The sequence below is a fragment of the Narcine bancroftii genome, chromosome 3 (genome assembly GCF_036971445.1).
Source record: "Narcine bancroftii isolate sNarBan1 chromosome 3, sNarBan1.hap1, whole genome shotgun sequence".
Classification (NCBI taxonomy): Eukaryota; Metazoa; Chordata; class Chondrichthyes; order Torpediniformes; family Narcinidae; genus Narcine; species Narcine bancroftii.
This window is the reverse complement of record NC_091471.1, coordinates 208610862-208629523: the sequence shown is the minus strand read 5'-3', so window position 1 is coordinate 208629523 and position 18662 is coordinate 208610862. Positions and strand designations below refer to the sequence as shown.

At 38.3% G+C, this 18662-nt stretch overlaps 1 protein-coding gene across 3 annotated transcripts in view; it reads left to right on the top strand.

The window, feature by feature from the left end:
- The window catches only part of gatb (glutamyl-tRNA(Gln) amidotransferase, subunit B), a 39521-nt gene that overhangs the window by 6216 nt on the left and 14643 nt on the right, over positions 1-18662 (top strand). For all 3 annotated transcript variants that reach the window (XM_069926455.1, XM_069926454.1, XM_069926453.1), the window contains exons 5-11: positions 1327-1449; positions 6113-6226; positions 6479-6563; positions 11550-11594; positions 12714-12903; positions 14403-14536; positions 15372-15450. In XM_069926455.1, coding sequence (XP_069782556.1) covers positions 1327-1449; positions 6113-6226; positions 6479-6563; positions 11550-11594; positions 12714-12903; positions 14403-14536; positions 15372-15450 — 770 coding nt within the window. The remainder of the gene's footprint in view (positions 1-1326; positions 1450-6112; positions 6227-6478; positions 6564-11549; positions 11595-12713; positions 12904-14402; positions 14537-15371; positions 15451-18662) is intronic.

Below are 18662 nucleotides of genomic sequence, written 5' to 3'. Positions count from 1 at the left end.
TTGTCAGAGTACATACATCACATACCACCCTGAGATTCCTTTTCTGTGGGCAAGGCAGAATTACTACTTATTAGTAATGCAAAAACTGTACAGCATATACAGATAAACAAAGAACTGTAAACAGATAATGAATGTAAACAAACTTCAATACAGAGAGAATTTTAAAAATCAATAAAGTGCACATGTAAGAGTCCTTAAATAAGTCCCTGATTGAGTTTGTTGTTGAGGAATCTGATGATGGAGGGGAAGCAGCTGTTCCTGAACTTGGTGCATCTTGTGGCACCTGTACCTCTTTACTGATGGTAGCAGTGAGAACAGAACGCGTGCTGGGTGGTGTGATTCCTGGTGCTCTCTGATGGCAGTGTTCCCTGTAGATGTTCTCACTGGTGGGGAGGGTCTTGTCTGTGATGTCCAGGGCTGTGTCCACTACCTTTTGGAGGGCATTACCCGCAGGGGTATTGATGTATCAGCAGATTTGTGGATGGTGTTATTGTTGTACCGGGCCACACAGTACAGAGAAATAAATGGGAGGATAGGATTGTTCTCTGACAGCACATGGTAGGCTTGTTGGGCTGACTGACGTTTTCCCATGTTGTAAGGAAATATGATATCTTCTACTTTTATTCTACAATGACTCCATAGAACTTTGGCCACAAATCTTTCATGATTTATAAGGTTTTGCAGAGTAATGTGGTTTTGTTCGTTGTGTAGTATTTTCATCAAATTTCTGTTATGATATTTCATGGGTTTGAGGTGTCATCTTGTGCACTACCCTTGCATCTCTGTTAGGGTAGCTGACAATTTCTGATTGTCTACGGTGCCAGCATAAAACCTAATATCTGCTAAAGGGACCCTGCATATCCTAAATTGGATCACCTTTTATGATCCTGATGCCAAAGATGGTAAAATATAACTGCATTATTCTTTCCTTTTTATTGGGTGTACAGACTGCTAAACAACAAAATGTTGGTTATTTTTGTTGTTGTGGAGCCAGGTAGGGCACTGAGCTATCCACTGGACCCTGTGGGCTAACAACATCAAAGCTGGCTACATTTTCCATAAACTCATTTGGTGAAATATGTTAGGACCTGCTAGGTCCAGACAAGTAATTGTAATTCTAGATTGGGTCTTGCAGTCAGTTTCAGATAGGCTTAGGGCTTCATTATTGACCATTCATAGAGTCTGCTTATGGAACAAGGGTAGTATTTCTAATGAGATACAAGCCAGGTTTGTCTATTGCATTAAGATGTTCTGACTCAATCCTCTCCCCACTCTTAAAAGACATTTTTTTCCTCCAGAAGTAATTACTAAATTGTTTGATTTCAGGGATTGGTTTAATAGAGATTGTTATGGAACCAGATATGTGTTGTGGTAATGAAGCTGAAGCAGCAGTTAGGGAGCTCCAACTTATTTTACGGACACTTGGGACGAGCCATGGAAATATGTCAGGTAAATGGTGTGCTTTCCAAATATGAAGTTGTGATCCAATATTCACAAATTGTATGTTTATATTTAAAACATGGTTATAAACTGCTGTGTAAATGGAGATGGGCAGTTGCTGAAGAATGTTCTCCACCAGATCATAACAGATTAATTTTTAATTTAAAAAATATTCATTTACACTGCAGTAGATGCCGATTCCGGCCACTGAATCCCATGCCATCCAATTAACCTACAATTGAATTGGTTTTTAAAAAAAACTAAAATATATAAAGATGCGGAATGTCTGCTAATCAGTTACTCTAGGTAGCAAGAAGGATGCTACATTTGGTCATTTTGCTCATGAATTAGGGGAAGAATAAATGTGTTATAAGTGACAGGAATTGGGAATTGTGTTAGGCAACAGGCAGAAAGGATATTATTAAACATTTTGTGTAATTCAGCCATTAATTTCATTGCAAACATATAAACTATTGTTTGGATCTTGTTTCATTGTGAAATACTTTTGTCATTTTTAATGACTGCTCAATAAGAGCCATCGAACTCATGCTTGAACTTGATAGAATTCAAAGATGGGAGTGGAAATTTGTGAAAGCCTGTAATTAAAGTTGATGTAAATAAATCATTTCTAAAAATAAACAGTTAAAAAGCTTAAATGTATAAATAAACTTAAACCTGAAGTAATTTTTTTTTTTTAAAAGTTCTCTCTTTTGCAATAGCTAAAATACCCAAAGGCTTCAATGGAGTTGCTGATCCCTGCACCACATTAGATGAAGGATTGAAAGGCAATCTCCAGAACAGTGCGAGGGAACTCCATAAAGCCAGAGTCAATCTAAAACCCAGTAGCGGAACGTAATGACAGATGTAATGTCATCTGTTGCTCAATTGTTGGTCTAACAATTGACCTGTGTAAACCTGGGACTCCTATTGGGGTGCAAAGCCTGGAATATTTGACCCATTATGTTTCTAGCATATTGAACAAAGCTGCAGTGCAGGATCTAGATCAAGGGAACAAAATGGCAAAAGTTGTTCCCATTTTTAATGGGATTGCAGGTGGGAAATAATAATCAAAGTTTTATTAAGCCTAAAATATTAGTAAAAATATGAGGTTGAAGGAAAGGACCTCCAGGGTAGTGAGCTCAAGATTGCTACCTGTGCCATGTGCTAGTGAAGTTAGAAATAGGAGGATAATGCAGCTTAACACATGGCTGAAGACCTGATGTAGGAGGGAGGGCTTCAGGTTTCTGGATCATTGGGCTCTCTTCCAGGGAAGATGGGGTATGTTCCGACAGGACGGTTTGCATCTGAACTGGAAGGGGACTAATATCCTTGTGGACAGGTTTACTAGTGCTATTCCAGTGGGTTTAAACTAGATTTGCAGGGAGAGGGGAACCAGAGTGCCAGAGTGGAGTGGAGATTATGTGAAAATTGCATGCAATTGGATAGACAGAATAAATGCAGATAGACATTTTTCAACTGAGGGTAGGTGAGGCAGAACCAGAGGACAGGGAAAAGTTTGGGAGGAACTTCTTCACTCAGAGAGTGGAGGGAGAGTGGAATGAGCTTCCAGCTGAAGTGGTAAATGCTTGCTAAATTTTAACATTTAAGAAGAATTTGGACAGGTACATGGATGGGAGATGTATGGAGGGCTATGGGAAAGGTGCAGGTCAGTAGGACTAGGAAAAAAAATGGTTCAGCACAGATTAGAGGGGCAAAAGTGGCCTGATCCTGTGCTGTAATTGTCCTATGGAAAAATCAAATGCAAAGAAGGAGAAGGTAGTAAAGCTGTCAGGCAAGAAAAAAACAAAGATGTTGTTTAAAAGGTTGGTAGGAGAACTTAACGAAGAATTTTCTGAACAAGTTTATAAGATTTCCAGTCATCTGACACACTCATTCCTAAATTGAAATTTAAGATTGTGGCAAGAGCTACCGAAGTTTATGTCAACAACCAAGGGTGCATTTTATTTGGACCAAATTATATTTCTTATTTACCCTGCAAGTGGAAGATTTTCTGACTTGGCAATTTAAGATGGTCTGAAATGTGTGAATTGCCTTGTTAACTTGACTCTTTTGCATTGTACTTTGAAAAAACTTTATTGTAATTCTTCTGTTTCAGTGAGGTTTTCCTTTGAATTTACATTTACAAAATCAATGTACTGGAACCATAAGCAAATTTTTTTTTATATAAATTTTTTTATTTTTCACACCATAAATCACATTAGCCATGATATACACTATTTCTTTTTCACACATATACAGTGACTTTTTCTCCCACCCCTTTCCTCCCAAACCACCCCCCCACCCCCCCCCCTCATCCATTTTAGGTATACAATCTAGGTTGCATTAAGCCAGTCAGACAATGTTGTCATTCAACAAAATTACACCAGAAATTCTACTGAGTCCATTCTTTTCTTTCCTTCTCCTTCCATCAACTTAGGTAATGTTTGTCCCCGGTAGGTTTTCGCTATTGTATTTAATGTAAGGCTCCTATACTTGTTCGAATATTTCAATATTATTTCTTAACCAATATGTTATTTTTTCTAATGGAATACATTTATTCATTTAAATTTGGTAGTTTCTTCCTTTTAATTTGGTTATTAATCCTTAATTCCATTAATATTTAAAGACATAGTTCAGCGTAGCCCTTTTATATTTTGTTTATCTTCTCTTTCCGTTTTTCCATCATTACCTTTCCTCCTTTTCCATTTCTGTTTTCTTATTTTCAACTCTTTATAAGACAACATTCCTACAACATCCAACATTTTCCTTATTCTCCTATTTCTATCTTATTTATCCCCAATCTCCCCTTCACCTCCTGGGTTGTCCTTTATCCCTTGTCGGACAACCACATCTCCCCTCTCCATTTGGATTTGCGAATCCACTCGCAAGCGTCAACTGATTTTGCAGTGACCGCTATTTCCCCCCACCCCGCCTCCCCCAGAAAAGATTTCACTTTTCATATGTCACAAAGGTCACTCTTTTAATTCCCTCCTTATTCTCTCTATTCCATTACCTTCCCTTATTAATTCTTGTCTATACTATCTATATTTTCCTCTAAGTACAGATACATTCATGTATGCTCATTGTCTCTATTCACTCTTATACCTCTTTACCCGCATACATATCAATCGTGATCATTTTTACTCTCATTACCCGTCTTCATCCCTCAGTCTATTTTTGTCTTTACCCACATACATATCAATCGTGATCATTTTAACTCTCATTACCCGTCTTCCTCCCTCAGTCTATTTTTGTAATTGTTCTGCAAATTTTCGTGCTTCTTCTGGATCCGAGAATAGTCTGTTTTGTTGTCCTGGAATAAATATTTTCAATACCGCTGGATGCTTTAGTATAAATTTATACCCTTTCTTCCATAAAATCGCCTTTGCTGTATTGAACTCTTTTCTCTTCTTTAGGAGTTCAAAACTTATATCTGGATAAATGAAGATTTTTTGCCCTTTATACTCCAGTGGCTTGTTGCCCTCTCTTACTTTTTCCATTGTCTTCTCCAGTACCTTTTCTCTTGTAGTATATCTTAGGAATTTTACTACAATAGATCTTGGTTTTTGTTGTGGTTGTGGTTTAGAGGCCAATACTCTATGTGCCCTTTCTATTTCCAATTCTTGCTGTAGTTCTGGACATCCTAGGGTCTTAGGGATCCACTCTTTTATAAACTCCCTCATATTCTTGCCTTCTTCATCTTCCTTAAGGCCCACTATCTTTATGTTGTTTCTTCTGTTATGGTTTTCCATTGTATCTATTTTTTTGAGCTAGTAGTTCTTGTGTCTCTTTAGTTTTTTTTATTAGATTTCTCCAATTTCTTTTTTAAGTCTTCTACCTCCATTTCTGCTGCTACTGCCCGCTCTTCCATCTTGTCCATTTTTTTTCCCATTTCTGTTAAGGTCATCTCCATTTTATTTATTTTCTCTTCTGTGTTGTTTATTCTTTTTCTTAAATCCTTAAATTCCTGTGTTTGCCATTCTTTAAATGACTCCATGTATCCTTTAATAAGAGCAAGTATATCCTTTACCTTGCCTTTCTTCTTCTATTTCACCATACTCTTCCTCTTCTTCTTCCTCTGGGTTGACCATCTGTTGTTTCTTTGTTGCCCTTTCCTCCTCTTCTTTCTTGTTTCTATTGTCTTCTGTGGTTTCTTCTTGCTGCAGGTGTTCTGCAGCTGTCGTTGCCGGCTGTGGAGATCGACTCCCCAGCTGGTCCCCCCTCCCGTCGGTGTGTTTTTTTTCATTCGCATCGCGCATGCGCGATACTTCGCGCATGCGCGGTTGCGCACTTTTACTCGGCTCTGCGAGCCATTTTTGTAGTCCATTATTTACCGACCTGAGGGAGCGGGTTTCTCTCTCCGCAGCGGGCCTCTTCGGACAGGTAAGGCCTTCACCTTTTTCCTCCTTTGTCTTCTCTTCCTCTCTTCTTACCGTTGCTTTCGATTTTTCTTTTTTTGTCGCCATCTTCTTTCCACCTTTATACTCACTTTTCTGTAACTTTTATTTCTGTGCCTTTGTGTTTTCTCTTGTTTTTCCCGACTTTTCTGGAGAGGGCTGGAGTTCACCGTCCGGCCACTACTCCATCACGTGACTCCTCGAACCATAAGCAAATTATGTTCATTTAATTTTATAAAAGCAGATTGTAGTTCTATCTCATTTTCTTTTTCTAGAGGGGCAATTAAGAGTGGATGCCAATATTTCAGTACACCGACCTGGGGAACCATATGGTGTGAGAACTGAAGTGAAAAATATTAACAGTGCTCGATTTCTGGCAAGAGCAATAGGTTTGTGAAACGTCCTCCATCTGTTCCAATTTATATTTTTAACTGCTTTATACTGTTTCTTAACACTATTTCCAATTGTCATTGATTTACATTCAGATAAGTTGGTATTTCTACTTTGATCAAGTAACCATAGCTTCACGTGCAATTACCTATTTTGAAAACATTAACTTGAAATTATTTTGAGTACTGATTAATATTATTGTTTATTGGATAAATCATTATGATTAATTGTGATGTAGCTTTCTTTAACAGATTATGAGATTCAGAGGCAGATTGAAATACTCGAGAATGGAGGGAAAATTTTAAATGAGACCAGAGCATTTGATTATAAATCAGGGTGAGAATTTATTTTGGAATTGCATACTCCTTTAGAGAACATGAGAAATTAAATGTTAAATTGTACATTTTCTTAGTGTTGCCATGTACATGAAGAACATGAATATCTTAGCCTTTATCACTTTTTATGTTTGGATGCATTATCTCTCCACCATTGCAGAGCAAATAACACAGATGGTTTTAGCATCTTTAGACAAGGGAATAATCAAGCAGTTTGTCAGACTTTGTATCCTCCCACTATGAGACGTCATGCATCTCCACTGGAGTGAGTAATGTGGAAAAACAAACAGTTACTTTAATTCCAACCTCTTTATTCGGAAGGAACCTCAAATTTGTGCCAATATAATTTTTAATCTATCTTTCTTGAAACTTATTTTGTATAATTTTGGTATCTTCAATTTTTCCAAAGCAATTTTGTGATTAATCATTCCACCCAAAATATTTGCTTCCATGTTGAGCTCCATGCCTTTGCATAGTTCTAATTTGTTCAATGCAGGCAAACCACCTTCAGAATGCATGTATAATCAACTGTGAAATTATCCACAGGTCATTCTACTTTAGCATTTCTGTGGTTGACCATTGGATGGCACAAGTCAGCTTCCATGTGATATGATAATGTCCAGTAACACCTAGACTTACCTTCCCTGCTGTAATACTGAGTTGTAAATGTAGCTTCATCAAATTCAGAATGTTTTAAAAAAAAAGTCAGCTAAAAGGTAGGAAAATTGAAGCTGTTGTTTTCATAATTATTACAAGCTTTCTTCCTTTAGCCTTGACCCCTCTCAGTTCTTTGTTCATTAAAACTGTGATATCCAGAGCTCCAAATATCAGTTATATGCCAAGATCAATTCCTTCCACCCTTGCAACACTGGCTGATTCCATCCACAGTTACATGTAGTTAAATAGTGGGAATGCAATAAGTTATAAACTAAGCATCTTTCCTATCAATTCCATTCACTTCATGTCCACCTGGTTGATCTACATATTTGGTACATTATGACTGGGCTGAGCTCTTAAGTGCATACTGTCTCAAACAAAGCAGCTACTGCCTTTCACCTACATAAAGTCAACCACCTGCACCTTTTGAATGATTCAGTTTGTTGTCATGAACACAAATAAAATGTATCTATGAAATGAAAGTCTTGCTTGCTGCAGCTTCCAGTTTTTGTAAAACCTACTAACAATTTAAGTATAAGTAAGATGCCACAAAGAGAAATATCAAGGGAAGAGAAAATAAGAGTAATTATTATTACAAGGACCTCTGAGAAGTGGAAGCCCCAAAACTTGAAGCCATCATCCATGCCTTTTTCCCCTTCCAGACTTTATGCCACTGTTGTCTTGTTCAACCTCCATCCTCTTTTTTTTTTCCATAAAATGCAGTTGATGTATTACAACTAAACTCAATCCTGCCCTCTTGTAAGTTTACATTTAACACATTTAAGAATAGGTGCAGTGGTTTTCAATTGAATTTGTGTGATAATACAGGTACACAATCCTTTATCCGGAATTTCGAATTTTTCCGGATTTCAGAAAGCCAGATTTAAGCCCACCCGAATTGTGCTGCCGTATCCACCCCCTTCCAATCTCTCTTCCACCCCACCCCCCCTCGCCCGCCCAACTTGCGCTGCCAGTCCCTCACCCGACGTGCTGCTGGTCTCTCTCCCCACTTGCCGGATTTTGGAACTTTCCGGATTTTAGATGTCCAGTTAAAGGAATGTGTACCTGTACAAGTAATACCTCTTTGCTACCTTGACCCAATTCAGCCAAATCAGAAATTTCTTGAAATTTCTTTTTGTGTGTGGTTGAGCCACATTTTTCAAAAGCCACTGAATCATGAGTGACTTTTGTGCAAATTTTTTGTCTTTAATTCTTTGATTGTTTTGTAAGGACTGATTGAGCACATTTAATTAGCTGTTTAACTGGTGAGAGGGGAGAAAGATTAAAAGGAAAATCTCGATATCATCCCATCTTATTTTAACCATCCAAAAATATCCCCATTTAGCATCTCATTGGTTGTTAACAAATTTCAGGATTTTCTGAAAATGTTTTTCATCTGTTAACTAGTTAGGTTTATAATATAAAAACTAAACTGATCTTTTATTTATGTTGCCTTGCTCCTTTGTTCAACTCTAGTCTTAATTCAAGCTATTTTGTGATCTTTTAATTCTTATAGAATTAGATAAACTGATCTATCTGCAAAGACTCTGATTAACAATTGTCTTCATAAAATAATCTGGAATTAACTGACTGACCAGTTAAGACATTTTTTTAAACATATTGAGGGAGGTGAGAATATGGAGTCATTGCAGAAAAATGATGCTGTAGTAATAGATGCATCATGAGCTTACTGACTGATGGAACAGACATGAGTGGCCACCACTGCTCTATTTCTTAATTTTCTAGTCAAATAATGGGTCATGAATCCTACTTCAATCCAAGCACAATCTGCTGGAGGAACTTGCAGATTAAACAGTGACAGTGGTTGACATTTCGAGACAAAACTCTTCATCAAGGCTGAGGAAAGTTAGAACAGAAGCAGTATAAAGTGGTCAGGCAAGGAGGCGCAGGCCCCATGAGATGGGTGAACCAAGCAGGAATTGGACTCGCAGCACTGCATCAGCCAAACCCTTCCATATCATTCCTTGTTAAAACAATCCATCACTCAGAAGGAATAATAATAATGGTCATTTGGGTACATCTCCACCTTCCAGAAAGGTGCCCTGAATTGAAGGTATGTGGTTGCTGCTGGATTTAAGACCTGGAACTTGCTACACAATAACACTGAGATAGTGTATTCATCAGAAGTATGGCAGCAGTTCAATAAGGTAGCTTGCTATCACCCTCTCAAGCAGCCATGAATGCATTCTGAATAATGGTATTGCTGGTGATGTTGTTATTTTTTTTTAAGGAACAATATAAATAAAGATAAATGGTGTATGATGATTGTTGCAGAATGTTCAAATTTCAGATTTATTGTCAGTACATACATGACATCGTATACAACCCTGATTAATTTTTCCTGTGGGCCAGGCAGAATTTCTACTTATTGATGGTGCAAAAAAAAAACTACTAAAAAAAAACAAAATGGAGAGTGCAAAGGAAGAAATGTAAGCAAACTGCAATACAGAAAAAAAAACTCAGCAACAAATAATGTGCAAAGGAAGAGTTCTTAAATGAGTCTCTGGTCGAGTTTGTTGTTTGAGTCTGATGGTGAAGGGGTAGCAATTGCTCCTGAACCTGGTGGCACAAGTCATATGGGCAGCAGCAGCAACAAAAGAGCATGTCATGATGAGTGGTGTGGATCTTTGATGATTGCTGCTGCTCTTTGATGGCAGCCTTCCACGTAGATTTTCTCAATGGTGGGGAGAATTTTGCCTGTGATTTACTGGACTCAGTTCACTACCATTTGGAGGGCTTTCTGCCCAGAGGTATTGGTGTCCCCATACCAGGCAGTGATCTAGCCAGTAAGCACCCTTTCCAGTTCTCATCTGTAGAGTTTTGCCAAGGTTTATGTTGTTATTTCAAACCTCTGCAAACTGAGATTAATGTCTTAACTGAAAGTTGTGTTGATCCAACCTCTTCTAACTACTAGGATGAATGCAAGTCAAGATTTACAAAGAATTTAAATTAGCTAAGCAGTTGAGAAATTAATTTATGTTTAAATTTTCAATGTACTATTGTGTGTATTCTAGCTTTCAAACCTTTCCGAGTTGCTCAGTTCTAAAGAAGTGTAATTTGTCTCTCACAGAGTGAGACTGACATATTTACCAGGGTTAAGAGCTGAGTGTTCTGAGGCAAGCAGCAATACCAGTCACAGTAGTAGTGTATTATTTGTAAGAAATAAACTGCAAATTCTTTCAGTCTGTAAAGAAATCAAGATTCAGATCAATTTGCATAGAATTTTGTTGCATATTTTAAGGAACTAACTAAACCAAAAGATCATGTGTATTTTAGTGAATTTAGAGAAACTTTGTGTTTATGAATGCATAAGATGTACTAGAGAGGGGTGGCCAAACTGCAGCTCGCGAGCCACCTGTGGTACTTTGACCTTTAATATGCGGCTCGCTGCCGGTCTCCCCCCTTCCCCGCCCGGCTCGCGCTGCCGGTCTCCCCCCTTCCCCGCCCGGCTCGCGCTGCCGGTCTCCCCCCTTCCCCGCCCGGCTCGCGCTGCCGGTCTCCCCCCTTCCCCGCCCGGCTCGCGCTGCCAGTCTCCCCCCTTCCCCGCCCGGCTCGCGCTGCCGGTCTCCCCCCTTTCCCGCCCGACTCGCGCTGCCGGTCCGTCCCCCCCCTCCCCGACTCGCGCTGCTGGTCCGTCCCTCCCCACCCCGACTCGCGCTGCCGGTCCGTCCCTCCCCGACTCGCGCTGCCGGTCCCCCCCCCTCCCCGACTCGCGCTGCCGGTCCCCCCCCCCCTCCCCGACTCGCGCTGCCGGTCCCCCCCCCCTCCCCGACTCGCGCTGCCGGTCCCCCCCCCCTCCCCGACTCGCGCTGCCGGTCCGTCCCCCCCCCTCCCCGACTCGCGCTGCCGGTCCGTCCCCCCCCCTCCCCGACTCACGCTGCCGGTCCCCCCGAGCCTTTAATAGCCTGATGTTTGTAGCATTGTATTTTTATCATTAATAAAATATTACAAGACTAATTTTGTAAGGTGGAAATCTGATTAAAATATCTCATTTTTTTGGCATACTTTTTTTTACTTATTTGTCTTAGTGATGATTGAAACTAATACAAATTAATAGTTTTAAAAACTGCATGCTTAAATAAATATTGTATTTAATATGCGTTTCTTAAAATTTATATAACATTTTTATTACAAAATGTGTATGTAACAATAAAAATGTCTGTGAATTTTGTTCTTGTCCTGCGACTCTCAAGCATCTGAGCTTTATCGTTTGTGGCTCTTACATTAAGCAAGTTTGGCCACCCCTGTACTAGAGATTACTTTTCAACTCAGCAATTAATTTTTAGAAAAATGTGCATTTTTTTTTCAGGCAGACCATCTTTATGAGAGACAAAGAGAGAAAACAAGACTACAGGTAATCAGTGGAGAAAACGTATTTAATCAATTGAGACTGCCATCAGTATTTCTTGATAGTTATAAACTTGGAGGGTGATTTTTAAAGAAAATCATTTCTATGTTGCAATATTTTTCAATTAAAATTGAGTTGATACTCTTCACTATAGCCATTTGTTCATGTTACCAGTCTGCTATGGATACTGAGGTATTGCATAGATTCATATAGTTTAAAATGGATGGCAACGAATGCTTTTGGAGCAAGCATTTAATAGAATATTTTACATAATTATGAAAACAACTGTTGAAATTTAAGATCATGTAAATTGAAGTCTATTCCAGAAAATATTATAAGTAAAATTCCGTTTGTTTTTATTTTAAATTCCTAGCTGCAAATCAATGAAGTTAAAACTTCAATTTCTCACAGTTGGTATTTTCTTTCATTACCGTGTGACTTTCAGACTGGTATATGGATTATATCTATTCTGATCATAATAGTGAAAAGTTGTTATAAAATTGTTACTACATTAAAATATAACAAAACAATAGCATTTAGAAGTTTTTTTTTCAACTTTCATTAGAAAGAGCAGACAAAGAAACCAAAAGACCAGGTGTTGGTGGTATTAATCAGTATTGACTAATGGATTTGTTGCTTAATTGATTTTGTGCGCATTTTTTACGTGAGCTACAAGTAATTTGTTGAATAATGTACATGTTAAATTTTTTCTGTTTTCGTTAACATAGTGATTTATGGGATTGTTTAAGTACAAGGCATTTAATCTTGACTTTTCAGTTGAGTTTTCAAGCAGTCAAATTAGTTTCCAGCAAGTAATCTTTGTATACATTTGATTTCATAATATAGAATCTTCTTGCTATTTTTGCCATTGATTTTTGGAATTATGCACATCTATATCATTCAATGTTAAGTTATTTGTCATGACATTGGTAAATAAAAAGTTGTAATCTTAACTAATGAAGCGGGGAAATATAATATTTGGTGATATTTCAATTTAATGTTTGTAGGAATAGTCCGACAATATTGTGCAAACAATGATTTTTGACATCCTCCCAATAAATAATGATTTCATTTAAAATGGATCTCATGAGTTTTAAGTTTACAAATGTTTTCCAAATGTTTAAGGTTTATGCCAGAGCCAAATTTGCCTCCATTGATTATTTATGACAATGAAACTCTACCTTCAAATGTAAATCCTCACCAAGTGGTGAATATTGACTATATTCGTGAACAGCTGCCTGAGCTTCCTAATGTTAAAAGAAGAAGGCTGGTGGAAAAATATGGTATTCTTGTTGAACACAGCTTTACCTTGATGGTAAGTATTTGGAATTGATGTTGAAACTTGCAATGTGTAATTCCTTTTATTAACTCATTTACTATATGAAACAAGAACATTTCTTGACAGCAAATTTTAGTAAGTCTTCCATTAATTGACTGACACTTGAGTAATTCCATCTTTTGTATAAAATTTTTATTATTGTCCTATCACAATTTTAATGAAGCCTAATCATTGACACTGGGGAGATGATTAAAAGGATGGATTTTGAGATTAGGGTTCATTGAAATTCTGAACTTTATAAATCAACAGAAGAATACTGAAATTGTATTGACTGGTTTATTGACTGACAGCCCATGTAAACCATATGTTGCCATCTATGTTTGAATGGCTGACCATGATTAAAATCATAAACCTATAGCTGGATTAACAAACATCTGGCCGTGAACCTTGCTAGCAATCATGGTAGTCTTAAGCCCCTTTTGCGACCCACTAAATCGGCCATTTGGTGTCCTGGGATAGGAGTGGCATTTTTTTCTGCTCACACTTGAGCATTCTTAACTGGGACACTGCACGCATTCACGTTTGCAAGGAACCATCCCCGGAGTTAGGACTGTTCTACCTGTGATGTCGTGATGCATTGAGCAATGATGGACCTGCCCTAAATCCTGATCAATGTATTATGATCTTGTATTGATTTTAAATTGATCATAACATAATTAAGCTTTATGTACAGCCCTTCAGCCTCTGTTGTTCTGATCTATATAAACGTTTATAAGGGTTTGTGGGTAAGTGCTAAAACAAACAGCAGTAGTGGACAATTTTTAAACACCATGGGTAAGTTAGCGCTATCTCGTACAATTTACACAATGTGGGGAAGTTGGGAGTACTATCACGTACAATATATAATACTGTGGGGAGGTGGGGGGGAAACGATGGTGGACCTGCCCTCCCAGAATGCTATGTAGCAGAGAAAGGGCTGTATGCACGGCTGCATGCATGGTGCACTCATGGAGGGGGTTTCTCTGCTGCACAGCATTCTGGGAAGTCAGGTCCGCCATTGATTTTTCCCACAGTCTTTATAGTGTGCTGTAGCGCTACCAACTTTCCCACGCTGTTTAAAAATTGTCCGTTATTGCTATTTATTTCCTTTCTCTCCCGCTGCAACCGTCCCACAGCAAAGTTTCTATCTTCATTTTAATCTTCCTTCAAGTTCCTGCACTCGCACAAAAACTTGGGTCATTTCCATCCCAGAATGCAATTGCCCATTCTACGCTTTCCCCAGCGTGAGATGACATCATCACCCTGGCGTTGAAAATATTTTCCTTTCACTTTAGACTCTTATTAGGCCGATGAGTCGTTAATTCCTGGGACCACTTGCAAGTGTGAAAGGGACTATGGACTTGATTACTGTTGCCTGCTTCACCAATTATGGCACTTTTTCCTCAATAAATATTTTCAAGAGGAAGGTTATGGAGGTTAAAAATATTGAGGGAATATTTTGTGCAACTTTGCAGTTTTATCACTTTGTTTTGCAGAATGAAGATGGACTTGTGCAGTTTTTTGAAAGTGTGGTAGAACAGACCCAGGCCAGTCCAAAGAAAGTAATTGGTTGGGTAATTAATGATTTCGTGGCACTTTTGAAACAAAATAATCTCAGAGTAAACCAAAGGTGAGGTGAAAATAATTGTCATTCTATAATTTACAGTACATTTCTTTTGCACTTATAACTATGGCAGGTATTCAGTATTTTTCTTGGGCTATCATTCATATTGTGGTTGCATTGTAAGTATTGTCCATATCATTTGCATCTTACTATATGCGTTTATATAGATGCATTTAGAACAAGTGCTAACTGGTATTTTTTTTTTGCAAACCTCACAGAAAACCGAGTAATTGAATAAAATGTGCAGAAAAGTATCAAATCACATTTAGGTGTGATCTAGCAGTTTATCTTTGTGGTAGTCATTATCATTCTAGTTTTAGAAATGCCTAGAAAATAAAACCCAATGCAATGCTATTACAGTGCCAGTGACCCGGGTTTGAATCTGGCACTATCTGTAAGGAGTTGTACGTTCGCTCCGTGACTGCTTGGGTTTCCTCTGGGTGCTCCTGTTGTCCTCCCACCCTCTAAAAATTTATGGGGCTAATTAGTGTATTTAAGCAGCACAGACTCATGGACTGGAATAGCCTTTTACCATGTTGCATCTCTAAATCAAAAAATAATTAACCTTATCCTGCATTTTTTTTTAAATCATAATCTGCCAAAAAACTAGAGACCTCATTTTTTTCATGTTTAAAAATGAAAGATCATAAAATCTCAAATTTATGGCACAGATGAACTATTGAATATCCATGCTGTGACATTAATAAACCAATAGCCTAAATGGTGTAATGGATTGCTAAATTTCTCAATTCCATACTTTTGCTATTTTGAATGTATGGAGCTTGTTGATTTTGATTTGGTGTTTACTTTCAACTTTGTTTCTCTCCTTGTTGTTTTACAGTCCCATTAGGCCCACTGATATGTCAGAAATACTTAATCTCTTGGAAAATGGATGTATAACTTCATTTTCAGCAAAACAAGTGAGTAAACATTTATTTCTGCATTATAGTTGCTTGGTAACCATGCAGAACAAAAATGTTGCAAAAGTTAATATGGTAGTGATAGTTTGGGGTTTCAGGATTTATAACATGAATTGTGACGGTATTAAAGCAGCCTCTGGCATGGGTCAAAATAGAGTTGGATAAAATAGTAGAGAAATTAGCAGAGGAATTTATATATAAATGAGGTTTAAAGTTAATAACCAGCATTAAAGAAACACTATTGTTAAACATTTGATTAATATCAAATAATGAAATTGGAACAAAAGGACGTATATCGCCTAAGACACCCTTGATTCAAAATAATCTCATACCTTTTACTAAAGATAATCAATTTTAAAATATTTGGTTTCATAAAGGCAATAAATATTGATGATTGCTATGAACAAGGTAAATTGATGTCATTTCAACAATTAAGGAATAAATACGGAAATCTCTTGGTGCCTGCCACATTGACCACCGCCAGTGGGCTGATCTCGCCTCAAACCGTGCATCTTGGCGCCTCACAGTTCGGCGGGCAGCAACCTCCTTTGAAGAAGACCGCAGAGCCCACCTCACTGACAAAAGGCAAAGGAGGAAAAACCCAACACCCAACCCCAACCCACCAATTTTCCCCTGCAGCCGCTGCAACCGTGTCTGCCTGTCCCGCATCGGACTTGTCAGCCACAAACGAGCCTGCAGCTGACGTGGACTTTTACCCCCTCCATAAATCTTCGTCCGCGAAGCCAAGCCAAAGAAGAAAGCATAAAGGAAGCAGGATTCTTGAAGTACATTTTAGAGAAATTTTTTAATCATGTAGCAAGCCAATGTTTAGAAAATGTTGACAAAAATATTATAATGAGGGAATGTATTGAAGGTGGTGATCATAATTCATTTAATTTTAATATAATAAAGGACAAAAATATATCAGAAATGAAAGTCTTTAACAAGATATAATTGTACGAAAGTAGATGAAGGTCAGTTGGTGTTAAAATGGTGACTCATGAGATAGTTCAAGGTTGGGACAAATGGGTATATTTTTTAATAGCAGAACTCTCAATTATGAGCCCCATATGTGTGGAAGACATCTGATAATAAGAACAAAAAGGAAGTTATGGCTATAAATTAGGATTCTACAGATGCTGGGGAACTAGAGCAATGCACAAAAATACTGGAGCAGCACAAGTCACACAGCATTCATGGAAAATATTTTGGCTGAAAACATTCATCAGGAATGCCTAAAATCGGGCAAATGTATGGCAGAAATCCAAGTTCCAGGATAAAACTTAGAAAATCAGGAAGGAATAGAGGGTGTGTGAGGAAGGATTAGAAAATAATGGACAAGTTCATGGATTAGAAAGGAAAGAATGGATTCAGTTGGAGACCAGAACAGCAACGTAAGAAGCAGAATTGATGAATATTTATGAATACATATCTTTGTGAAAAATAATAACATAGACACTGAAGTGGAAAGATGTAAGGTTTCGTTATGTTAAAAGTGGATAAATGACCAAGCCAAGCTGAAGTACTGTATGTCTGGTGTTAAATGAAACAAGGGAGAAAAAAGTAAGGCTCTGACTATATTGCCCTTTCACTACAGGTGAGAAACGGTGAGACTGGAAAGGGGCAGATAAGTTACTATTGTTTAAAAGTAGAGTAGAATTGATCCAGTAACTGTGAGCCAGTCAATTCAGCATTGCTCACGGCCTATTATGAGCAAAAATTCTGAGGGGCAGCATAAATCAGGATTTGCAAAGGTATGGGTTAATCATGGACAGTCAGTATGGACTTGTCAAGGGAAGATCCTGTCTGATGTTTGTTATGGAGCTAAGAAGGTCGAACATTTAATGTAGCATATTTAGATTTATTAGGAAAACACAAGGACTGAAGTGCTGGAATCTGAGCAAAACAAGTTGGAAGAACTCTGGTCCAGCTGTATCCAGGAGAGAAATTGTCATTCAACATTTACAGTCAAGATCCTTTATCAACTCTCCAAATGGTATCTAACCTATTGAGGTTATCCATTTTTTCCACTGTTTGCTATTTTGAATTTTTTTTGGCTTGGTGGATTTGGAGATACTTTACTAATTCCCTCGTACATGAACTGTCAGTTGTCTCTTCATCCTTATGGGCATCAGAGCCAAAATTCATTCCTTTATTCGTATGCATCTTATAGGAACCCACACTAAACGTTTTGATTTCTATTAAAATACTGTGGAAATTTGTGGCAATCCTACTTGTTCCATCATCCTTGGTTCTCTGGTAAAATTTAGCTTTGTGTGACTCAGCTACTGATTAGATAGTGTTTGAAGGAAGCTGAACATGAGCATTTTAAAGAAAATAAACTGTATTAGTCTTGATAGAAGGCCCTAGTCTGAAACATTATCTTGTAGCTAGCTGCTACGAGCTATAGCTCTGCCTATAGCGCAGGAGGAACACTGTGTTCCCAGAAAGAACGACACGAATCCCAGTTGAGTGTAGTTAACACTGGTCTTTATTGGGCTCACAGTCCTGCTTTTATTCTCAAGCTGAGGGACGTGGACAAACCCCCTCAGCACTGATTGGTGGATTTGCAATCCACTTTCCTTGATAGGCCAAGTTAGGCTCCTTTAGTTGTGGCCAATTGGAGGGCAGTGCTGTGGGCCTCAAGCAGCCTGCTGGATCGTCACGTTTGTCCTTCATTTTGTAAGGCAACCCGAGGGGGCTGCGATGGGCCGCCACAGTCTGGTCATTTACTTTTATTTTTGATTCTCCATTATTAAAGCAGGAAAACATATCATTGACTGTTACAGAACATATCAATATCTTCCAGCAATCTACATATATACAATGTTTCTTTTCTCCCCCCCCCCCCCCCCCCAACCCACCGGAGAGAGAAGAAAAAGTAGAAATAACAAGAGAGTGTCAGTGAGTGTGTGGGAGAGAAGAAAGGAGAGGTTGGGTGTGCTGTCGGCGCTTCCAGTGTGTATCCATAGAAGGTGTGGAGCCACCCCCTTGTATAGTTACTTTTCTTAATCCATCTATTGGTGATTCTCTGTCTTTTTGTCAGGGAGTGGCTACATTTGTGTTCTGCAGATATGGCTGGCATATTTTAGCAAAGGTGCTGTGTCAGTTCCTAACATTATATGTAATTTTTTTTCCATGGGAATACAGCTATGCATCTTGGTAATCCACTTGGTGATAATGAAATAAAGAGGGGAGACAGACTTCCAGGT